Here is a 24,947-nt window from a genome sequence, read left to right as displayed (position 1 = left end):
ATATATATCTGACACTTTTAAAGTGAAAAACCAAAGATGAGCCTTGGTTGTATTTCTTTATACGTGCAATTTCGCCAACAAACAGAGTCGAACTACATTACCCATAATTCTCTGCGTTTCTCAGTTCCGTGTTTAAAGGGCGATTTCTTCAACTCAACGCGCTCCTTCAGGTAGGCGCTAAAGCAAAATGAAAAAACTGCCTTTGTTTAATGTTCTTATAGTTGTTAAAATATGTCAAATAAATTAATAATAAGTTGATTGTGATTTGTTTGGTGATTGGGTTGTCGTGTTGCTAATTTCTATGTTACATTCAACTATTTTGTTCACTGCCGTAACAGCTTATTAAAGTCTTCCAGATTTCCTCGAAATATGTAGAATAATACTAGCTCACGTATAGAAATGACTAATTGACTATTTAAATGACTAGTTAATGGCTGTCACTGGTAATAACGTTAATAACAATTATTAATTATTTTAAGAGTGATCATGGCTTCCGGGCAGTCAACAGTGACGGAGCCCATGACGGAGCCCCTAGGGATCCCCTCGGAGCGCCAGGGACAATGTCTGATTCATGATGACACATCCTGCACAGAGACATTGGAGGAGACGAGCCAAGAGGTCTCTTCGGAGATCACAGCAGGTCATTTCCCTCTTGGTCCGTTTGTGCCAGATATTTTGAAAATGATCAGTTGACTTCATGGTTAATTCCTCGTCATCTTTTTATGATAAACAATTAGTGCCTTGACTGCCTTCCCCATTCTTCAGTTTCATGGATCATGGAACTGACGGTCTGACTGGTGTCTTAGACGAAAACACCCCGCAATAAAAAACGTGCAACATTTATCATGTCATGGCATTTGCCTCGAAGTGTGAGTAAAAATTACATACATTTCAGCTTGCCTTTTGAAATTGGAAGACCTTCAAATATGTAACTGGCTGGAACTCTCCATCTGGGGCAGTCAGATTCTCAAGACTCTCTAAAGTTAAATATATAATACTAAAAAACATACACTTTGTACACCCATTTTGGTGTAAGAAAATGTGGCACTCATTTCATTTTTGTTTACTGACTCAAAGGAATCGATTTTCTACTTTCTAGCTGTTTCTACCAGCTCCAATACGGTTCAGTTGAAGGCTTTTATTATCATTGCCTTGCGTTCTCTATTTGGGTAATGATTAACTTGGTACCAGGTACAACCATCCTATTAAGGGAGGAGCCGGGAGATAAAGAGATCTAAGCTTTTGATCAAGTTCAGCTTTTATTTTTTCTCCAACTATCGCCACAAGCAGTGATGGGAAGTGAGTGTGAGTGAGATTTGCTTACAAGCGATCACATACCAAAATTCCTCCTAAAACCACACAAAGATACAGCATTGTATTCAATTTGAATAAAATGTGCTTTGGTTTCATTTTGACATGCCTAAAGCATAGCTTATAAACGATAGTTATCTTTGAAGTATCTTTTTATTCAAGCACAGAGCAGGCGACCCCCTGTCGACGAGCTGAGTTACTCTCACATGGTCTGGCTGGGTGCCGGTGAACTTCCAGTATTTTACTCTGCTCCACTCCCTACCCTTGGGACTCTGACTCAGGATGAACGCCGGCACAGCTTGTGCCTCCTCTGCAAAAGTATAATTCTTGAAGCAGGTGTTGTTGGGAAAAATAACCTGCTGAGTACATCACATGTACATTACAAATATAGCTAACTCCTACCCTAGCCTGATGAGCACATCACATGGCAGTCACATTACAATATAGTCAACTTTTAACACATAACACAAACATGATAATATAGTCAGGTCAAGGCCAGAGCCAAGGCCCCATTTCCCAAGCAGGCAAATGGTAGACACTCAGACAATGCACCAGTCATCCTCAAGAACGGGAGAGCCACATTAATTTATCACACAGGAGACACTTTGAAGCTCTCCCCCGTTAGGAAGAACACAAGAAGATACACATGCATATACTAGGGCCTGGGAGCCAAGGTCAAGCAAAAACTCACAGAACCACACACACCTCGAACGCACACACCTCATCGAGAGGAGGATACAGCATAAGAATGTATCACACAGAGACTCTTCATCTTCTTCTGAAGCAGACCTTCCACGGAGGCGAAGCTCTGGACGAACCATCAGCGCTGATTAGGGACTTAGACATATTCGATCTCTCACGCTTTATGACTCTGTATAACCTTGCCACTTTACTTAATAAATCCAAGGTCCTCGCGCCGATAGACTTTATTACCTCTCCGTCTCATTTTATCTGGTCCAGTAACTAGACAGACCGTTTTTCCCCTCAGTGTTTATACCATACAATAGACCAATACTAAGTTAAGGGCTTGTAAGGGCAGAAATAATCTGAAATAATTTAGGAATTTAGGAAGAATTATGTGAATTACATAATAAAATCAATTTAAATGTATGATACTATCATACTAAACAGACGGAAAAATCAATGAATTACCCGGTTCAACCTATTGAATTGTCAGTATGTGTCAGTATGTTATCCCCTTGTAGCCCTCCTCTGGCACCATACACCTCCCTCTCAAACACCTGTTGGCTGACTCTACACCCTGCTCATCAAATGTCTGTGTATCCGTTCTGCCCAGACTCCACAGAACCACGGGAGGATGCGGTCACCGTATGCCGCTTCTTCCTCGCTGGAAAGTGCCACTTCGGCCCCCGGTGTCGCTGGTCTCACAGGTGTGTTCTACGACTCCTTAGGATCAGCCTCCGCCCCGGCAGAGCAGCAGGGGGTTCACGAGTCAAGAGTTTGGATTAAATTGTGTCTGAATGGATGTGTCTTGTTTGGCCTTCCTTTTTAGCCCCGCTGCCATCGCTGACCCAGAGCCTGGTGTGCCTCATCCAGATGGGGGGAACGAGGAGGAGAAGTTGGAGAAACACAAGAAAGGAAAAGCAAAAAAAGCAGCCAAACCAAAATACACCCAAGAAAACGGTAATGAAAATACATGGATCACTGTAACATGGGAATATAACATGGTTATATAAGTTTCCGCTATACACACCGTCCACCCTCCCTCTCTCCCCCCCTCCCCCCAGAGGCAGTAAAAAGTAAGAAAAAGCTTCGAATGCGCACAGCGGATGACGTGATCTCGCGGATCTTGTGGGACACACCGGCGGACGCGGAGCACTTCGTCGTGGGCTACCTGGACCGCTTCCTGGGTGTGCTGGAGCGCCCCTTCACCGAGTTCAACTGGGACGCCGAACCGTGCGACTGCGACTATTCCAAAGAGCTGGCCCTGCCCAGACACAGGATCCAGTACTTTGCCTTCAGAGGACAACGCGTCTGGGACCGCAACGGCAGAACGGACAGGGTGTTCGGCTCCACCGGACAATCTCTGGCTCCCCCCTTTGGAGAGGAAGGGGAAGCAGGGGGTGAGGCTGGCCGTGCGAGGCCCGGGGGCCCTATGGCCACACACATAAACCAGCACGCACACACACTCGCACACACACACACACACACAGGCATATCAATTCATGTCGCTTTTGAATGTTCATAGGAACACGTGATAACGTTTGTGCTTGTACAGGAGTCGGGCCACAAGATGCAGAGCAGACGGACTCGATGGACAGCGGAGAAGCCCTTGAAAGGACAGAAGATGGGCAGGGAGCAGAGAGTGTGACAGTGGAGTCTTCTACTGAGAGCACCCACCTGGAAGAGATTGAGAGCACTCTGTCCGCTAAAACTGCCCTAGATGTCACTACTCAGGAGCCACAGCCAGAGAGAGGGGAAATTGAGGCAGTGGTGGATGATTCTTTTCATAGGTAGGGTTGAATTAAATATGGCTAAAGACTTGAATGGTGTATACGAAAATTCGATCGTTGAATACACATTTTCTTAAAGTTCTGACGTTAACAATATAAATCTTGTCCTCCTTAGAGTGGGAGGAGGGGAGGGAGAGACGGCCCAGGGAGAGAGTTGGGATGCATGGAGTGACAGCATGGAGAAGCATAAAGTGCAGGTAACCTGGGATCACTCTGCTGATAACGTTGAGCATGATAATACCATTTAGGGACGTTATCTATCCATCCTCTGCCTCCCGTCGCTCTGCCCCTGCTTACAGCCTATGAAGAGAGTCCATAAGCCCATAAGCTGCACAGTAACTCCCTATGAGAAGTGCTTATAGGACCAACCGTAGAGTCACATTGTATCAGTCATTTACTGAATAGATATATTGAAACACTATGCAGGTATACAACAATATAATTGTTGTATACAATTAAAATAAAGAAAACGGCAAATCTTAAGATTTCAACAACACAGACATCATGAACGTCAAGCAATTGATACTAAAGTTAGTAGGATGCAAATTGCTTGCACTTTGCAAGCCAATGCAACCATATAATTGTTGTATTGGCTTTCAGCGTGGGAGTGACGCCATTGAGATTGACCCTAAGGACACATTCATGTTTGTTTTCGCCCGGCCAGAGTCCCTCTGAAGAGCCGCTGTCCATCCTGAAGCAGAAGGAGCAGCCCAGCAGCAGCCGGCCCGCTAGACGCCGGCCCACACATTTCATCACCTTCAGGGCTAACACTCCTGGCATCCTCTCAGGCTTCCAGCGGCTGCAGGAGGAGGTCTGCGCCTTGCTGCCCTCCACCACCCCCCACTGGTTGACCTCCTCCACCCTCCATGTCACCATGTGCCTGCTGGTGCTGGACGGGCCCGAGGAGGTGGAGGCAGCCGCGGAGATCCTGCGGCGCTTTGCCTACCTGGACCGCAACCCGCCGCTGGCCTTGACCTTTCCCCTGAAGCTGAAGCACTTCAACGGGACGGTGCTGTACCTGAGCCCCCAGCCTCCGCAGCGCCTGCAGGAGCTGAACCGAGGCCTGCAGGAGGCCTTCTGGGAGGCCGGAATGCTGCACCAGCACTCCTTCAGCCCGCGCTACCACCTCACCTTGGCCAAGGTGTCGGGCGTGGAGAGGGAGCGGGTCTTTGACGGGGTGGGTGAGCTGAAGGTGGGGAAGGGGCTGAATCTGGGACGCTTGCCGGTGAACACCTTGCACATGTGTGCCATGGGCCGCAAAAAGAATAATGAGTTCTACGAAATTGTGTGTTCAGTAACACTTAGATGATTACATCTAGTAGCGGTTACATAAACAAGTACATCTCTCCAGTGGTACAGAACACCCTTCTTTAGTGAGGCAAAATCATTTTCGTTTTGTACTATCATATTATATTTCTGACATTTTGCTGCTATACTGTCCAGTAGGAGTGACGTACTATTCAATGCGTTACATTTCGATGATAAAAATAATCATGCCAATTCAAGGCCCTTGCATACGTGGGTGGGGCCCTAGACCGCAGACTAGGCCAACTTGTGCATTAATCCACACCTGCATACAGTCCGTGTTTACAGGTGCAATACCCAAAACAATACGCTGTGGCCTGGTTGCCTCATGTGGTATTTTGTACTATTTTATGAATACATTAGTCTTTTTTAATGCACTTTTTAAAATGATTCCAATCAGCCTTTCATATAGCTTTTAATATATTACAATTGTCTTTTGCAGCACATGATTTTTCCTGTTCTGTCTTATAAATATGTGATGCATATAAACACATTATAGATTGCATGCGCACAATGAATTTCCATAAGCGTTTATATAAATTATAACCACCAGATTGTCAGACCACATTAAATATTAAACTGGTTATTTTAAATCCCTGGTGGTGCTATTTCTCTGGGCGGTAGCGGGGGGGCACATGCTGGGGCTGTACCACTACACTGTGGTCAGACACAGCGAGAGAGAACAGAGGCTGGCTAAATGCTCTGAGCAACTCTTGCATACATAATTACATATTCTGTGTGTTTATTCTCACGCGCCTCCTGGATACATGCTACACTATTCTGATGTGGGAGTCAGTGGGCATGCTGCACTGGATCGCTCCAGTTTGCTCCCTTGTTCGCATGATCTCTGTGGCTCCCCTCCCCCACTCCCTTTCAGTGACACAGAAACACAACGCGTCCCCCCCCCCCCCTTCCCCTCTTCTGCCGCCCCTTCTTTCAATGGTAGACAAACACCATGCTCTTTGTGGCGGCGTGGTGGTCTTCTGTATCCCTCTCCGTCTCGCTCCTGTTTTTTGTTGCGGTTCTATCTCACCAGACTTAGTGGAGGACGCTTGAGGCGCGCTCTCCATTGAAAATCCAGCCATCACCAATTTTTTATTTGTATTATTCTTGCTTGTTGAATCACTGGAATCCTTCCATTTTGCAGCCTTCACTGGAAGCTGGTTGTGCCTACAAATTCATTGTATGTCGCGCTCGCTCCCCCCCGTCCACTCTCTCTCTCTCTCTCTCTCTCTCTCCCTCTCTCTCTCTCTCTCTCTCTCTCTCTCTCTCTCTCTCTCTCTCTCTCTCTCTCTCTCTCTCTCTCTCTTTCTATTCATCGCTCTCTCCATCAGCCCCCCCCCATCCCTCTTCCTCTCAACTTGTTCTCTCTGCCTGTTTGAGAACCAACATTTTTCCTCCCCTCTCCGTATCTATGTTCCTTTCTCTGCAAAATCCCCTCCTCTCCCAGCACCCAGCTGAATGTGTGTACATGCTGTTGCTCTGTGCATCTCTCTCTCAGGCTGGGTCTCCATGCAACACCGCCATCAACTGCCGTGCTAGTCAGGATCTTACCCCCATTCCTATTTCATGTGTGAGTTGATTTTTTATTCATCTTTATTTCCCATATGCCTGAGCAAGATGGACCTGACTAGCTGGATGTTTCAGTTACTTCTGTCGGGTGTACTGTGTCTATATGGTAATGGGGAGGCAGCAGGTTCATCTGCATACGTGTGATTGGAGGGGCTTGATTGAATAGCATTTAAATGGTGCCCTTGATATCGTTTGCTGTATAGATAATGAAATGACAGAATCCTAATCCATGTTAATGGATTAATTATCTGTGGGACATATCATGTCGCTGCATTGTTGTGAGGCTGCTTGGGCATCCAACCACAATGGATTTCGCCCCTATAGTCCCTGACGGGTGTCTCCCTAATCTCTCTCTCTCTCTCTCTCTCTCTCTCTCTCTCTCTCTCTCTCTCTCTCTCTCTCTCTCTCTCTCTCTCTCTCTCTCTCTCCCTGTCGCTCTCACTCTCATGCTCACTCTCCTTAACTTACTCTCTCTCATTGAGAGCTCCACCTCATCCATCAACACAAGTACCTCTCCACTGTGACCAGACAACCATACAATTACTATAGCTATCTTAAGAAAAAAACGATTTTTGACAATAAACATATATTGTCTCAGCCATTAACACTTTTTGGCATCCTTTTTTTTTGGCATGTTTTCCAGCCTGTTTTTCCCAGGATGCTTTCTTCTACTCACGTACATCCTGGGCTGACGGTTGGCGGTGTCGCTCTTTGAGTGGGTAGATATTTCACCGAACCCCCGGAGGAGAGAGAGAGAGCGAGAGAGAGCGAGAGAGAGAGGGAGAGAGAGAGAGAGTCAAGGCGTGCAGCAGCAAGAGGGGACCCTTTCTAGCGCTAACGGCCAAGGTAAGAGGCTGATCGGCCCCTCCAGTCACTCACCATGTCGGGGCTTAATCGTCTGTGTGGCCGCGAAGGATTTACGACCGCGCGAAAAAAGAAAAAAAAAGAATGAGTTTGAAGCCCCGCACCCATAGAACTAGAATGCATTACCAGTGCTGATAATAAACGCGTGTCCTTTTTATTTGGAGCTACTCTGTGATTGACGAGGTATTTTTTTTTTACAATGCACTGTAGAAGGATGTACGTGTGACCTGATGGTGATTTGATGATGCTTGTGTAACAAGTCAAATTCAATAAATACTGCAAGAGAGAGATGACCGAATCCACAAAAAGCCATTCCTGCTTTTACAATTCAGATTGATCGTCTTTGGGCCATTTGCCTAATGCGTGGGATAAAGCACTATTCTGCTCTGTATACGATTGCCAATTAGGTCAGTAGTTTAGAAGCATTTCTGTCACTCTCAGCTTGTCAAGGAGGAACCTGGAACATATCAAAGCACTCGTTTGCACTGAGTTCCTCTGACTTGCTCCCTGTACTTTATGTATCTGAGCTGGAATCACTGAATTCATCATTGCAATGTTACAGTGGATATTCATATAGAGATTTCCGTAAATGTTAAATGTGTGTATATATATATATATATATATATATATATATATATATGAAATCTTTATTTCTATCCAAAAAGTAATTCATGATAACAATGCATCCCAGACTAGACTTGCACTGCAGACTAGATGGATATAGATGATGTAGTGCTCATACACTGAAGCCATACACACTGGCCTGGTGTTAATTAATGTCTCAGAGCCAAGGCAGTGTGTCACTGGGGTATTATGGCTCTGTCATTCCCATCTCGTTAAGGCAATCATTAATAAAGTCTCTTTTAAACGATTATCCACGCGTGGATGTGAAACAGAAGAGGTTTTACTAGAGGAGTAATGTTCACCTTCCAGCTGTGCACGATAGTGATCATCTAAAGAATCTGCTCACAGCATTGTGGGACTTGAGTAGTTATCTCCCTGCCGTTTGAAACAGAAAAAAAGCTTTTATTTTTGCAGAGAAGGCGCAGAGAAAACGCTCCCCATCTTAAATTGTTCTCATTACACTGCCTCCTTACAAAATGGCCTCTTTCTGTATGTTTAGATATTATGGCGTCTCAGACTGTTACCTTCCCCGCCATGTCACAACCTCAGCTCAGTGCAAACACACAAGAGCTAATCCTCCCATCTCTGTGTATTCCCTCGTTTGGCTGACTTTGGGTGTTTTTTAAAAACACTTGCCTCACTAGATCCTCCTGCTCCTCCCCCCCGTCGCCTACTATTGAGCCAGTTTCGAATCACATTTATTAGCCTTCGGTTATGCAATAGTGATGGCATGATAACAAGCTGGCAGGGTACATCAGATCAACGTGAGCTTTCCTCTCTTTGACAAGTGCTGAGCGCCTCTACGATGGAGAACAGTTACTCCCCACCCACCACTATCCCCCTTCCCCTCCATTGGGCCACAGGAACTTTCTCAATGGCCCAGGACATGTCACACCTCACCCGAAATTGACTATTGATCTTTTGATCAGTTTCTTGCTTCACATCGAGGCCTTTCATGCTGTTGAGATGACGGTGCTGTCGTTTGATGACTGATGCGCAGCTGTCTAACTGAAATACATGCTGAAATGTTCTCAATATATGCTGAAATGTTCTCAATATTTGCTGAAATCTCTTCTCAAGCTATGATTGGTTGTATGAGTGGAAGAAAATGGTTGAATCTTTGATCGTCCTCAAAGGTAACCTAGAGGCAGAAATTTTCATTTATTTATTGATTAACAGACATGTATAACCATGGATCTCATGCCAAGATCAAGATGACCATAAAAAACATTATGGTTTGCATCGATACTTAACTGCTGCTTTAGATAATCCATTTGAGCTGTTTGTGTACAGTGTGAATGGATACTTGTCTTATGGATATGTGAGCTGTGACGACAATTAACAAAATGGAAATGTAGTGCCGGCAATTATTTGATTTGGGACATTTGGACGAATGCAATCATTAAGGTGGCTCATTGTAATAGGCTTAAGCCGGCCTTTCTGGCCAGGGGGCAAGTGGTTTACTCATTCTGGGGCAATTACGGCAACCCCAATATATAAACGTGAATTGAAAACACCAATCTCAAATCTATTCTCTACTTATTATGATTTTATAGAGTCATAATATGAACTATTAATGGTGGGACGATGCATGGAGTCAATGGAGGAACTTTGATAGAACGTGTTACTGTGTGCAGCAATTCAGTCTTCATTCAACTGAACAGCTGCATCAGAAGACAAGTCTGCACAGAGCCAAACCTCAGCGAAAATGCTTCTGATTTTATTGAACCCTATAAAAATTCAAAGAATGCTTGCTATGACCGGCGTTTGGCTGTGCTGTACAACCCTTTCTTTAAATGTCACTTGTTGTTATGGTCCATTCTCTGCTCCAAGCCCCTCCCTAACACCACTATCTTCAGGAGAAAGGCCTTCTGATATTTTAATCTACACAACTCTTCGCTTGTTGTGCACTACAGTCTCCCCCACTGTTTCTCCTCGGTCTTGTGTCAGGGAGTCCAATGTGTGTTTGGGCTAACGACCAGACTTTGTCCTTTTACCCCAGCACCTACTCGACAGCCCCCACCCATCCTCCAGACGCCACCCACAGGCCTTTTCATATGTATGTGTATACTCATCTAATATCACACCACCCCCATGTCACTTTACATTGATTCGTGCTCACTATAAACTCCTTATCCAAAGGCTAAGAGGCAGTTTTTTATTCATGGTTAACCAATGCATGCTCTACAAAAAACGGATACAACACAGGTCTATCAAAAACACATCTATTTTCCTGAAGTTCGCTCTTCGTTTTCTCAAACAGCTTTTCCTTAATTGTTCGACGTTGAACGACGACAGTAACAACCCCAACCTGCTCTCCAGACTAACGTGAGGCCGCGCTAATCTCAGTCGTCCCAGCGAGGTCCTTTCAGGTTTACTCTGGTTAACTCTAAAGAGGAACGGACGGATGGTATTCCAATCGTTGTATCCACTGCAGGGTCCACGGTCATAAGTTGTAAGTGGGGCAAGTTGCTAGGCGACAGGTCACCACCCCCCTCCTTTTCCTTCCCATGCTTCCCAATGGGCCAGCCACACCTTCACCCTTCCTCGGCGGTGCGTTCCTCCCCCCTGTGGGCTCGCTCCCACCTCACGTCCTACTCTCACGTTGCCTTGAATCCTCTGTGTGCTCCCCGGTGCAGGGTGGAGGAGCGGGGGGGTTTGATCCGGGAGCATGGCTGCCATGGCGTTGGTCCCCAGCTACAGCCCTTCGCTGTGGGTCCGGGTGTGCCACGCCCTCCCCCGGCTGGACCTGACCATGGTGATGAGGGACAACAGCTTCATCCCCGACAGCTGGGAGTACCAGCAGGTAAAGGGCACCCATCACCAAACCGGCCCCCCGCACCTCACCGCACACAGCAGTCAACCTGGGGAAGGCTCCGAGCCTCACCCTTCCCCACACCGGCCCCCGCACCTCACCACACCTGGGGAAGAGCCTCATCCACACTCGTGGTCCAGTCTCTGATGTCGCTTGCTTATCGCGGTATTACCGGAGCGCTGGTGCACTTATGTACAGGGATAGGACTACAGGTCGTCTTTCAACTGCGAGTGAGACAGTGCATATGACGGTGCTCACAGATGCTTACAGATTTGGACAAGACTTCGCCAACCAAATCTCAGCATTGCGCCTTTCAGTTCCTTAGAAGGTGTGAGAAAGATTAGTGCCTCTACATGAGCACCGAGGTTCCACCATTTCACGATGGCATACAGAAATCAGAGAAACAGTTGCACAACCAGTTTTGGAATAAACCTCTTAGTATGTATTTCAACACTACTAAACATCTTTATATATATATTGCTATTTTTTCGGTGTGCCAGTTTGTTGGGTTTTATCCCGTCTCATCCGTCCAGAGAACAGGCCTCATCATGAGCCAGTCCTCCAGTGAGTCTTGTCAAACTACGGTGTTTGTGACTTTCCCATGGCGCAGAGAGCAAATTATCTTCCAGAAGAAGAAAGAAAAAGAGACAGCAAGTGCTTTGAGAGAGAGGGGAGGTTACTGCTGAGAGAGAGAGAGAGAGAGAGAGAGAGAGAGAGAGAGAGAGAGAGAGAGAAGAGAGAGAAGAGAGAGAGAGAGAGAGAGAGAGAGAGAGAGAGAGAGAGAGAGAGAGAGAGAGAGAGAGAGAGAAGAGACAGACATAGAATGAGAGAGTATGAAACAGCGCAGAGGGAGAGCGCAATGGGCAAGTAGAGGAAAGTGGAATGGTGGAAAGAGAAAAGGGGAAAACGAATCGGAGTGAGAGAGAGAGAGGGAGAGAGAGAGAGAGAGAGAGAAAGGGAGAGAGAGAGAGAGAGAGAGAGAGAGAGAGAGAGAGAGAGAGAGAGAGAGAGAGAGGGGGGGAGAGAGAGAGAGAGAGAGAGAGAGAGGGAGAGAGAGAGAGAGAGAGAGAGAGAGGGGGGAGAGAGAGAGAGAGAGAGAGAGAGAGAGAGAGAGAGAGAGAGAGAGAGAGAGAGAGAGAGAGAGAGAGAGAGAGAGACTGGCCGTGAATGTATTTAAATAGGTCACAGATTATTAATAGAGATTCACTGGGGTGGATAGAAAGAAAGAGAGGGGGGGAGGGGGAGCGAGCGAGGGAAAGAGAAAGCGGAGGAGAGCGAGAGAGAGAGAGAGAGAGAGAGCGAGAACGTGGGGAAACCGGGATGCATGGGTGGGGGTAGAGATGTTGAGGGGGCACAAGAAGACAGGGAGAGAGATGTAGAAATAGGGAGGGAGATGGGAGAGGGAGTGAAGATAGGGAAACAGGGGATGGCAGTTTGCAGATTGAGATAATGCCAGAGATAATGCTGTAAATATCACAGGAAAGTTGACTTTATGACATGAAGAGCCCTGACCAACTGAAAGCGTAGCACGGCTTAGTGACGTTACAACTAACACCGCAGTGCAGGAGAAGAGCTGGTTAAAACCACATGAGGAGGATCCAGACCATCAACAGCTGAGCGAAACCCCCCTTATTATGAGTGGGATTAAAGGCATCATGGAATCACCTTATAATTTTAAATATATACACACAAGTACGTGTATAAACATGCGGTATAAATATAAAATAAAATAAATATAAAGTGTGGCTTATGTGGGATTCACGCTCTGTGAAGATTTTTTTTTTCTAAATGGTTTTGGTTTTTAAATTTGTATCCTTCTCCTGGTGGAGATGGGTTTGCAAGACGAGGACAAACGGTGGCATTTAAGAGGATTACTTCCCATGTTTCCCCCTCCTTGTTGCTGTTCACCACAAATAAAAATAGAACTCAGTGATTCAGTGACTCATTTACTGTCTGACTCCTCTCTCGCGCTCTCTCTCTCTCTGTCTCTCTGTGTTTTTATCTGTCTGTCTCTCTCTCTCTTGCTATCTTTCTCTCTGTGTCTCTCTCTCGCTCTCTCTCTCTCTCTGTCTCTCTCTGTCTCTCTCTGGCTCTCTCTCTCTCTCTCTCTCTCTCTCTCTCTCTCTCTCTCTCTCTCTCTCTCTCTCTCTCTCTCTCTCTCTCTCTCTCTCTCTCTCTCTCTCTCTCTCTATATCTATGTCTCTCTCTCTCTCTCAGACTCTGTTGGTTCTGTCCAGCTTGTCAGCCGTCGCCCTCGTTATCTCCCTCCTGGTGGTCCTCTCCTTCCTCATACACTACTGCTGCTGTCACCGTGGCGACCGCAGCGAGGGATCGGAGGAAGAGGAGGAGGATGAGGATGCCAGCACCGGTCACGGCTACAGCGGGCGGAAGGGGCGGGGCATCTGCTGTGTCACATGGGTGGCGGTGGCGTCTGTCACTCTGTGCTGGTAAGAAGATGGAGAAGAAGAAGTCGGGGGTGCAGAGCCGATGTGCAAATGTCTTGAAAACACAGCCTAGTCCAAGGCCAATCGGTGACCTTGTGTCCTTCGTGCTGTCACTGATGACATATGATTTCCATCATCATCATCATCATCATCATCATCATCATCATCATCATCATCACCGTCATGACCCTCACTATCATCCCCATCATCGTCTTTAACGTCACATGTTCACAACATCATATGTTTGTCACATTTCGCGTGATCGCTGAGTTACGCAGTCACGCAGTTGTGTGTGACTCAACGATTCCGCTTGCTCCTATGAAGCACAAAACATTGTATCTGTGCATATGATCACTGCACTGCACTGTGTGTGTGTATGTGAGTGTGTTAGTGTGTGCGTGTGTTTGTGTGTGTTTGTGTGTTTATGCGTATGAGTGTGTGTCTGTGTGCGTGTGTATGTGTGTGTTTGTGTGTTTCCTGGCCACTAGAGTTAAGAGGTTCAGTAGAATTTGTAACTCACAGTAGATTGTGGTCACATTAACACAGCCTTCTGCTTTTATGAGGAATGTGATGTGGTCCATAAACATTGCAGTCATTGAACCCCGTCAGCGGCTGCAACGGTGTGCATGTGTTTGTGCGCTCGTGTGCGCACGCAAGCGTTTCTGTGGGTCGGGAAGGACAGGGAGAGGCGAAGCAATGAGGAAATCCGAGTGCTGACACACGCCTACAATGTCTTCCACAGTGGTCGACCACACATCTCTGTTAGTACTGTCTGTGTGCAGGGCATTCCCCACTTCCACCTCAGCAGCGTAAAGATCTCAGATCAGCTGCCCGCCCCGCTGAGCCGCTCACATCTGGTGGTGATCACTCAGTTACCGGGTCAACGCAGTATGGCATTATATTGAGTCCCTGCCGACCTCAGGAAAACATGCTACCAGACGGTTTCTAAGAATGCAGCCGCAGCAGCAGACCGGAAGCCACTGGTCCGAGCCCAGTGTGAGCTGAGGACCTCTCTCCTCGTCTGTTATTGTAACGCACACATTAATATCCCTGGCTCCTGCATAACATGGCCGCCTATTCGATTCCAGTGGACTGCTTATTGCTTTAGAAGCCGCCTTGCATCCTATTGCTTGATCAGACAAGACGTAATGCACTGCATGATCTAATTTAAGCTGTTGTGCTGCTGATGTTATCACTTCCATGCGTTGGGGCCTGCTCTCTCCTCGTGCTCTCGTTGGTTGTCTCCCTCAGTATAAGTGCGGTATAAATGGGTTGTTGTGGGGTTGTATTGAAAAGAGATGATGGTCACCTTGTAGAAATGATTCCACAAGGCAACTCTCTCAGAGAGTTGTCTTTGGTTAAAACACATATAGAAATACTTATACGTATGAAACAACTGTTGACTGCATATCAATTTGAAAGCTTGAAATGCATGCACACACACACTCCCACCCTCCCATCAACACCCCCCCCCCCCCCCAGACACACAAACACACACACACAAACACAAACACACACACACACACACACACATACATACACACACCTACTTTGCCCCCTGCTTTCTAATCTGGGTCAGATACTATGTGGGAGATTGGGTAATACCATTCCATCGCGGTTGAGGGGGGAGGGGGGATTTGATCTCTGAACATCTGTCCATCGCCTTAATCTCAATATTTGAATAAGAGAAAAGATGTGTAAATATGTGTTGATGTGTTTCTAATATTCCTTGCTGCCAAAGCCCTCATTTGAGGAGATCTCCACGGCCTCCCGCTCCCAGTGGCTACTGGGTGTAGCTCCCCCAGAGCACACATCACATCCTCACTCCCCTTCCATCTGGATGGGTCACATTCATTCAATATGTACATAAACACACTGAATTAAACATGACTTGCATGCCTCTCCTATCCCTGCTTGTCTCTTTCTCCTTCTTTTCCCCTCCACTCTACTCTAAATTCATGTATTTTTTTCCCCCTTACTAGTGTTGCTATAGGCGTTGGTTTCTACGGCAACAGCGAGGCTAATGATGGGATGTATCAGTTGACCTCGTCTCTTCTCACAGCCAATTATACTCTCGCTTCTATCGATCTGCTGGTGAGTGTTGCTCTCTGCAAGCCGAACTGAACACACATGAAGAATGCCTACCCTGTGTGTGTGTGTTGGTGTGTGTCTGTGTGTTTATTTGTGCACCTGTTTGGCTGGGTGACATACCCAAAGGAATGGGTTTTTGAACTTCCAAAACATTGTTTGTGTCTGAGGGTGTTTTATTGAGGCTCCTCTGGTTTCAAGTGGTCAGACCACGGTTTGCTTGTCACTCTGATCAGCGTGTTTTCATCGGGCCCGTGCGGTCTGAGTGAGGGGAAATGACAGACTGTATATAATTGCATGAATACACATGAGGATAAACAGACACGATGTGAAACAGCCCACATTTTCTCTTTTTCTCCTTTCATTCATTCTACAATCAACTGCCCAAATGAAGTTGATGTAAACATATTTACAACTCCAACAATACTGAAGACTAAACACACACTTTGCTCCCTCCCTCTCTCAATGTTGATCAGGGCTTTAGATAAACCCATGAACTCCAAATCCCACCGCTCTGCTCCTCCTCCTTCCACCGGGGACCAGCCACTGCCAAATGTTAAAGAACAACCCTTGTTAGTACATTGAAAACACCTGCCACTAACTCAACTGTCTTCCAATCAGCTCCCGGAGCCACGCCCCCTCCCATCGCCCCCCCCAGACAGAGCTCCCCCCCACAGCTCCACAAACACTCAAGAACCCACAGTTGTATTTATCAAGTGTTAACACAGGGCAGTTCTGAGTAATGCAATGCTTAGGACCAGGCGGTCCTCATCTACATAGTAGGTATGAGGTAACAAGAGAAGCAAAAGTACAAAATAAGAGTAAATAAGAAATTAGAAAAAGTAAGACAATAAGAGTAAGGAATATAAATTGATGAAAAAATAATAGATTCAGTGTAATACAATAGCATCAAGAAAACACAAATAAATAAATTAAAAAAATTAAATAAATATATAAATAGTAATATGAAATCATGACTATCAACTCCTATAGGAGCTCACCCACATTCTTCGCCCCTTCCTCCCCAGATTGCAGACACCATCAGTGGGCTGCAGGTGTCCATTTCCGGCCCTCTGTCCTCCATGGAGGAGCTGTTCGCCGGCAGCAAACCCTTTCTGACGTCCACGCGCAATTGCCGCCGGCTATCGGACAACGTGATCAACCTGCTGTCCTCCATCTCCATGGCCCGCTCCAGTGGGGGTCTGGCCAACGACAGCGCCAGCATAGGGGCCCCCATCGCCGCCCTCACCCCGGCCCCCCCGTCTGTCGCCCCCACCATTTCCCCAGGCGGGGGGATCATGCCCAGCCCCTTCTCGCCCGGCTGGGCCGCCAACACCCTGATGGTCAACGAGGACTACAGGTACGACCGCTCCCATGGGCTTCACTGGGTTGGTCATGTTGTTTATGGCGGCGATTGACCTCAGACTCAGGGCATTAAGGAACAGGCAGGGGTTTACATATCGCTCAAGGATGTGAATAGCTGGTCTGCATACATTGGGGATTGAACCTAATACTTTTGGCTATGAGTCGACCTCCCTAGCCACTACAGTAGCCTGCCCTGCTTTGACCAGAAATCTGGATGCTATCAGAATCTGATTCTGAACAATTAGTTCAGTACTACCCTATACTACTTTTTAATGTTCAGTAGACACAGACAAGACAGTGTCTTGCGTCTATTGTCCACTTTAAAGTGTTTCTCTCCCAGTATTGCTTGGGTATGCAGAGCAGTACTGATCAAGGACATGATAGAGGATGCAAAGAAAGAATAGTCAAAGGCACACAGACAATGTTTATCAAATGTCTTAATATGTTGTTATTATTATTATTTCCTACACTCTCCACAGAAATATTACTGCGAAGAAAGGGTTATGCAGTTGGGTTATAATATAGGTCAGGTTTTCTTTGCTTTAATAACCTTGTTTATTGGCTTCTTATTTTGTGTGTGTGTGTGTGTGTGTGTGTGTGTGTGTGTGTGTGTGTGTGTGTGTGTGTGTGTGTGTGTGTGTGTGTGTGTGTGTGTATGTGTGTGTGTGTGTCTTTGCTCCAGGTGGCTGTCCTACGTGCTGCTTCTGCTCCTTGACCTCATCGTGTGTCTCTTCATCTTGCTGGGTCTGGCCAAGCAGGCTCGCTGGCTACTCATTCTGTAAGTACACACACACACACACACACACACACACACACACACACACACACACACACACACACACACACACACACACACACACACACACACACACACACACACACACACACAGATGCATCAAACTAGCCCCTAGCAGGGGAACATAAGAGAATCCACTTGAAAAAATATCAAAAATGTCTCCTCTTCTGTTTGCTCCTCCGCCTCAATCTCCTCCATCAACCCCACCCTAAAGGATGACCATCCTGGCCTGGCTGGCCCTGTTCCTCAGCTGGGGATCCCTGGGCCTGGAGACTGCCTCCGTAGTGGTGAGTCGGCACACAGCATCCAGCTGCTCCATAAGGGCAGGGGCTCGAGGGACCAGCAAAGAGGCTGTGGTGGGGAGATGGAGGGGAGTGGTCCCATATGGGTCTGAATGGCCGTCACTCGGAGGAAGAGCACTTTAGGGTGCGACAACCCCCAGTGGCACGCCAAAGCCATGCTAGGAATCCCTGGCAGAGAGCAGAGTCCGGCTCGGGAACAGACTGGCCTCTGTTGTTGTGTGTGTGTGTATGTGTATGTGTGTGTGTGTGTGTATATGTGTGTGTATGTGTGTTTGTTTCTGTGGCCATTATGTTGCACTGTGAAAAGACCTGCCTCCTAGGGAACTCTGCAGTCATGGCGGTGGACCAAAAAGAAAAAAGAAAGAGGAAAAATAGGACAGAGATTAAAGATTCAATGCGCGTGTGCGCGAGTGTGTGCCGGGACATGTTTGCGTGCAAGCAGTGCTGTGACTGCGTGGGTGCACGGCTTTGAGGAGCAAAGGAGGAGGATGCTTTCAACCAGAGTAGGGGGAGGGAGGAGTCGGGGCGAGAGAGCATCTAAGACTTATTTGAAGTGAGCGAGCCTAAGAAAGAGAGGAGCAAAACAAAATGACGACAGACACGTCTACTCCGGCTCAAGAGGAAGAAAGGGTCACTCGATAACATCTAAAATAGCCTTAAACCTACCCCCTTATACACAAAGAGCGGCAGATGCTACTTCTAACCTGTGCAATTTGTGTGTGGGGGTGTGTCTCTGGAGATATGCATGTTTTGACTGGCGACTGAGCAGGATGGGTGCGGGGAGGAGGGTGTCCTGGGGTCACGTGGTTCTGGTAGAAGACGTCCCAGGGTCTGGGGGTCCAAACAGAGCTGCTCTGTCCCCGCCGACAGCAGCACAATGCAGCAGCTGTGGCCCTGCATGCTTTGGCCTGGATTTGCACTGCTTTGTGTGTTTGTGTGTGTGTGTGTGTGTGTGTGTGTGTGTGTGTGTGTGTGTGTGTGTGTGTGTGTGTGTGTGTGTGTGTGTGTGTGTGTGTGTGTGTGTGTGTGTGTGTGTGTGTGTGTGTTTGTGTGTGGGGTTCTCACTCCCTCTCCTGGTGGGGGACTCTCATTTCCAGCCAAAATTGTGTGTGTGACTCTATGCAATTTGTATGTGTGATCAGTCGTCTACACATAATATGTTTTTCCTGTTTACCCTGGCAATGAGGAAGTGCGGACTGTAATGAAAGATAAACAGTAATTAAAAAGGTATTGATGAGAACGGGAGAAGAGACAGAGTTTGCAGCCGAAGGGCTGATCAGAAGAGGTCTGTTCAGTTCAAATAGAAGCGTGTGACAGCACCACCAGCAGATCAATACGGCCGGCAAACCACAAGGCAGACATCAGATACACGAGCAGGGGAAGTGTGTCAATGGGTCGGCCTTTCTCCGCTAACTCTGTCCCTGTCCATCTCTCCCTCTCGCTGACTCTCTCTCTCTTTAATTTCACCTCTCCCTCTCTATATCTCACTCCCCTCTCTCCCCGTCACACTCTTTGCGTCGCAGGCTCTCAGTGACTTCTGCACTGACCCGAACACGTTTGTGCTCAACTCCACTCACTTCAACTCTGGGACCAGCTCAGGTATGGCTTCAGAACAATGCTTCCATTATAACCCCATGCCATGGGAGAGGCCGCCCTCTCCGCTGTTGATCATGATCTCATCTCATCCTTCTGTGTAAACATTATTCTGTGTTGGCGATTCAGACGTGCTGGATTACTACCTGACGTGCAGCCGGCGCATGAACACTCCCTTCCAGCAGGTACTACGGACTCACTGTGCTACGGCCTCGCTGGTCTCGTTTACACAACGTTTACACTCACATATGAGTATGAAGAGAACTGAAATGAAATGCTTTTCTTCGCTCCTCTAATTGAATTGACCATCAGACCATAACAAAGAGAGCACAGATCCTAGCTGTTGGTCTAGAATCCATAACCTATTAACTACAGGAAAAGGATACCAGCTTCCTGCTGTTTAATGATACCTGCATAACCACCACATAACAAAATTATAAATCGGTTTCCCTTCATATATTAACTTGGCTTATAATAAACAAATGAAGGCAAATAAAGGTCAGAAGCTCCAATGTAACTTGTTGCCCTGTCTTTAGCCTCTGACCCAGTCTCAGAGGGCACTGTCCAACATCCACACCCACCTCTCCAGTCTGGACCGCAACGCTCTGCCCCAGTTCCCAAAGGCCGAGGTACGTTGTCACACACTCTTTCGCCGCATGACATACAACATGGCTGCCTGCATCAGGAGGCATGTTGTGATAAAAAAAAGGCGTTTGTTGTTTTTAGAAATCTCTCAGGGAGGTGCAGCAGATCCTCAACTCCACCGAGGGGAACTTCCACCAGCTGGTGGCCCTCCTCAACTGCCGCGGGCTCAACAAGGTACCTCTAGCCTCACACGCACGCACACACACACGCACACGCTCGCACGCACGCACGCACGCACGCACGCACACACGTACACATTCATCCATGGGAAATGATGTTATTGGACTAAAATGATAATGCCCGAGGACGGCTATAAACAATGCCTCATCCAACTGGAGTTTATGTGTTAATACTAAATATAACGGCCTCCTCTCTCTCTTTCCCTTCCCTCTCCTCTGCGTCCTCTTGGTGCAGGACTACATCGACTCCCTGAAGGGGCTGTGTTACGATGGGATGGAGGGCCTGCTCTATCTCTCCCTCTACTCGTTCCTCTCCGCGCTGGCCTTCACCGCCATCCTCTGCTCCCTCCCTGGGGCCTGGCGCAGCTTTCCCAGGTGAAAGGGGAAACTGGGGCAGGTGTGCACATCACCATTGGGGTGTGCACGTCACCATGGAGATGTGCACGTCACCATGGGGGCAGGGATTGTTTAGGGGTGTTTTGGTTTGAGTTAGACAATCGTAATCGTTTTGGGTTTCTGTGGCTTTGTTTGTTTAATGAGGACTAGGACATGTTCCCGGATTTCTCCGTAGTCACGGGTTTTGCCTTACTGCGGCTAAACTACGTAGGTATTTTACTGATCTGGAAGATGTTGAGAAGAAAATCGAGCGAGCCGTTGCCATGAGATTGGATCATAAAGTATACACAAGGCATGCAACTTAGGAATCCAATGGTTTCTGTCCTCGTTGCAATAGCTGAAATTAATTGTATTAATAGTTTTTTTTAATGGTAAATAAAAATATATAATAATACTAATGACGGTAATGTACTCTATGCTTTGCCACTGTCATTACTAGCTTATTCATCATCTAAATCAATCCTTTTTTTCATAGGATGCCATCTTTATGTCAGCAAAGAGGTTTATCCAGAATTATCATGATATTGGGTTGTGTTAAAATTCCCATTACAATTTTCTTCCACAAAGAATATCAATGACACCCTTTAGCCTTTTGTAATTATGCATGATGCAAATCCTCATAATGACCTAAGTGCTCTTGCCCTGATACTGAACTTTGTACTCTCTATCTCTCTCTCTCTCTCTCTCTCTCTCTCTCTCTCTCTCTCTCTCTCTCTCTCTCTCTCTCTCTCTCTCTCTCTCTCTCTCTCTCTCTCTCTCTCTCTCTCTCTCTCTCTCTCTCTCTCTCTCTCTCACACTCTTTTCAAACTTTCACTTTTTCTCTCTCTCTATCTCACATTCTTCAACACACACACTCTCTCTCTCCCCCTCCCACCCTCTCTCTCCCCCTGGATGGCGACAGTGACTCTGAAGACTACGAGGACTCCGACAGCGAGAGTGAGGACCCCTTCACCTCCCATCAGGCACGTAGACAGACGACCGCGGGGTCTCAGCGAGGGGCCCTGCCCCCCTTCTATAATTACCCGGGGGCCAGCTGGACACCCCCCTTTTCTAGCGCACCGCCCCTCCCGTGAGTAACGCAGACACGCAGACACACAGACAGACAGACAGACTGGCCCTAGGTTCCACAGGAGTAGCAGCAGGAGGGAGAGGGAGTTAGTCAGTAGAAACCATGATTAAATCATGGCTGTATTTACCACCTCACCTGTTGGAGGGAAGTTTGATGAGGAAGCTGATCATGCCATATCATATCCCCCAGATTTGTGTAAAGAGCAAAAGCCAGAGTGCAGGATATGATGACAAGTGCAAGTAGAAAGAAGCAATACACAAAGTATTACCAAAGTATGAATTTGTGTAAATCTATACTTCAGCCACCAGTGAGCTTAGCAGTCACACATGTTTACAAAAGTGACACAACGCACAATAGTAGTAGCAAATAGAAATCAGGTTATATGTTTCAAGACTTCAGTTCACATTTCATTCATGGTAGCATAAGATTAGAAAAGGCTATCAGATAAGTTAGTCATAGTACACTACAACTAGGGTTACACACACAAACAGACACACACACACACACAAACACACGTACATATACACAAACACGCAAATACACACACACACACACACACACACTCAGTGTCTCCATAGACATATGTAGTGATGGATAGTCCACGACAAGCTTGCCAGGCTAACCACACGCCATGCAGACAGACACACAGACAGGTCAACGTGGACTGCAGTGTAGGCAGAGAAACAGACGCAAACTCTAGAGGTCTGTCTGTCTGTGTGTCTGTCTTATTTGTCTGTCCAGTGCTTCAGGACAGACAGCAACGTAGGCCCTCCGCCCAATCATTTCACAGATCTCGGTTTGCGTGTCAAATGCCCTCCTTGCTTCCTGTACTGTAGTAGTAGTACGAGTACTACAATGAGTACTGGTACTACTACTACTGTGTAGGGGGCGGGGCATGGGGTTGTCATTGGCGACGCTCTGATCGTAAAACCTCCAGCGTCGCGAGGCTCAGGTTGAAATAGGTAACCCCCCCTCTCCCCCTCGCTCCATCACGCTCCTCATCGCTCATCTGCATCGTGGCATTCCTGTCGTCCGGTCAAAGCTCTCAAATGTATTCCTTTCTCTTTCTCCCTGGTCTCTCTCTCTCTGTCCTTGTCATTGCCACTCTCCCCTTTCTCTTTGTGACTTCTCGTGTCGTTTCCTTTCTGTTTTCTTTGCTCTTTCCTTCTGCCTCCCTGACATTGAAAGTCTAGTGAGTACTAGGATAACCAATGCACCCCATTTAATGACAAGGCGTAGAAGTTTAGCCCTTTCTAACATCAGGTGCCTAACTTGCCTTCAGCTTTATTTGCACAGCTGCGTTAATTCCACTCAGCCATAGCACAGTAGTTAACACAATATAGATATTAACCCAACACTAATGACAGGTTAAGTATCCTCTCATGAAGTATCTGGGAATGGCTCTCCTTATCATGGGCTCAGAAAACAATCCACCTTGAAATACAACAATGCTGCTAAACGGAGCTGGTAAATAATATGTAATCTTATTCAAATGAATCTGAATTCAGATTTCACACACACCTTTTATACCCATCTCACTTCAGTTCAGGAGTTGACTGCAAACGTGGGCACCAGTGCTTGAGCCATCTAACAGCAAGGCCTGAAGCTCACTCATACTGACACCACTTGTGTTGATATACTGTATGGCTCCCCACCCCATTTCTCTAATCACTCTCTCTGCCTCTCTCTTGTCCCCTCCTCGGCTCCCTCTGGCCTGTTCCCTCCACGCATCACCCCCCCCCCCCTCCCCCCCTCTCCCTTTCCCCTCTCCTGGTCCTTATCTCTCTCTGTCTCTATACAGGACTCCAAACGTTTCCTCCAATGGCAACCCTGGCTATGAGAGCCTGCCGTTGACTGACAGGCAGTCCCCACCCCCCTCTGTGAGTTCCTCTGTACTTGTGACGTCTTCATACTCTGTGCCATTTCTCCATCGCCCTGATCGTGAACCCGCGTACCCATTTGGATCAACCAATCACAACCTGCCGTTGCAGGGCCATGTTGAATGGCCTCTGCTGTAAAAATATATATAAATATCAATACACTAACTCTTATACTAATAATATTATCATAATAATCAATCAATATAAAATATATTCTTCAAATTCGGGTCTTATGTTCAAACATTATTCAAATTTAAAACGTTTATAATAATAGAAACATGGAACTCTCCTGGCACACCCATTTTCTGACAATTTTAATAAAATTATCTCAGAAGGTGACCGTCTTACTATTTATTATTAGATGTTTTAGTTTAAAATCTTCCTTCATCTAAATTGTATTTAAATTAACATTTTGTCAACGCCTCTCTCTAAACCTTACGGACGTTTGCACTTCGCACTTATAATACTGCTGAAAGTTGTTGTTGTGTTCATGTTTCCTCTCTCTTCTACCTCCCCCCCCCCCCCCCCCCCCCCCACAGTACTCTCCCAGCATGCTGACCGGTTACGGGGGCAGTAGTCAATCGCACCCCAACTCTTCCCATTCGAGGAACCTGTATTCACGCTGATTTTCTTTCCGTCGTTATTTGAAAAAAGAAATGTATAGGAATAAAAGTTTTAATTTTTCATATGGACACTTTACTGAGATGAAAAGACGAAAACTAATCTAAATAAACAGAATGCTAGATGTGATCTCAAGATTTGTAACGTCTTTACCATTTAAAAAAACAAAAAAAAAAAACTGTAAAATTAACTAGCACCTAAAGTCGACAGGACGAGGGGACTGTGCAAAGGCCTTGCAGGGAGCCAAACACAAGATGGGTATGGATGTGCAAAGGTTTAAATCATGTCTATTCTGTATTCATCCTGTTCCCTTGTCCATGTGAACTGTGAAAGTTGTGAAGCAAGCCAATCTGGTATTGACGTTACTATGTTGTAGTTTTATATTATTAAATGTATCAGAACCACCAATTTATTTTCTATAAATATTGTTGTAGAAAAAAAAAACACTGGCATGTAGTGTGAATGGATATGCAGTTCCCTAACTCAGTATAACTTTTCTTTCTTTGTTTTTTACTTTTTATAGGTGGCTATTCTGTAATTCCCATGTCCCTGATACTCTGTACATTATTAGTGTCTACAATATCTGAATAATCATGAACATTTG

At 46.6% G+C, this 24,947-nt stretch overlaps 2 protein-coding genes across 13 annotated transcripts; both read left to right on the top strand.

Annotated features, from left to right (window-relative positions):
* Positions 1-124: 124 nt before the first annotated feature.
* leng9 (leukocyte receptor cluster (LRC) member 9) lies at positions 125-5,683 on the top strand. 5 transcript variants are annotated; one of them, XM_030370519.1, is made up of 8 exons: positions 125-170; positions 502-640; positions 2,609-2,702; positions 2,825-2,955; positions 3,060-3,395; positions 3,551-3,785; positions 3,901-3,982; positions 4,450-5,683. In XM_030370519.1, exons 2-8 carry the CDS (start codon positions 520-522, stop codon positions 5,092-5,094), a joined length of 1,644 nt encoding a protein of 547 aa, XP_030226379.1. In that variant the 5' UTR covers positions 125-170; positions 502-519; the 3' UTR covers positions 5,095-5,683. The 5 variants fall into 5 exon arrangements, with proteins under 5 accessions (XP_030226379.1, XP_030226378.1, XP_030226377.1 ...); XM_030370518.1 differs by having other exon boundaries at positions 502-655; XM_030370517.1 differs by having other exon boundaries at positions 480-640; positions 2,618-2,702.
* A 329-nt stretch (positions 5,684-6,012) lies between these two features.
* Positions 6,013-24,547, top strand: ttyh1 (tweety family member 1). 8 transcript variants are annotated; one of them, XM_030370504.1, is made up of 17 exons: positions 6,013-6,273; positions 6,592-6,663; positions 7,306-7,508; positions 10,790-10,956; positions 13,183-13,412; positions 15,392-15,503; positions 16,526-16,857; positions 17,545-17,640; positions 17,873-17,945; positions 19,484-19,559; positions 19,683-19,738; positions 20,090-20,182; positions 20,280-20,372; positions 20,613-20,752; positions 21,675-21,842; positions 23,644-23,722; positions 24,262-24,547. In XM_030370504.1, the coding sequence occupies exons 4-17, from the start codon at positions 10,822-10,824 to the stop codon at positions 24,346-24,348; spliced, it is 1,770 nt and encodes a 589-aa protein (XP_030226364.1). In that variant the 5' UTR covers positions 6,013-6,273; positions 6,592-6,663; positions 7,306-7,508; positions 10,790-10,821; the 3' UTR covers positions 24,349-24,547. The 8 variants fall into 8 exon arrangements, 7 of the variants coding, with proteins under 7 accessions (XP_030226364.1, XP_030226366.1, XP_030226363.1 ...); XR_003978533.1 differs by lacking the exon at positions 6,013-6,273 and adding an exon at positions 23,036-23,105 and having other exon boundaries at positions 6,425-6,663; positions 24,262-24,540; XM_030370506.1 differs by lacking the exon at positions 7,306-7,508.
* Positions 24,548-24,947: the final 400 nt, after the last annotated feature.

The sequence above is a fragment of the Gadus morhua genome, chromosome 11 (genome assembly GCF_902167405.1).
Source record: "Gadus morhua chromosome 11, gadMor3.0, whole genome shotgun sequence".
Lineage (NCBI taxonomy): Eukaryota > Metazoa > Chordata > Actinopteri > Gadiformes > Gadidae > Gadus > Gadus morhua.
The sequence above is the reverse complement of the archived record's forward strand: the minus strand, read 5'-3'. Positions and strand labels throughout refer to the sequence as shown.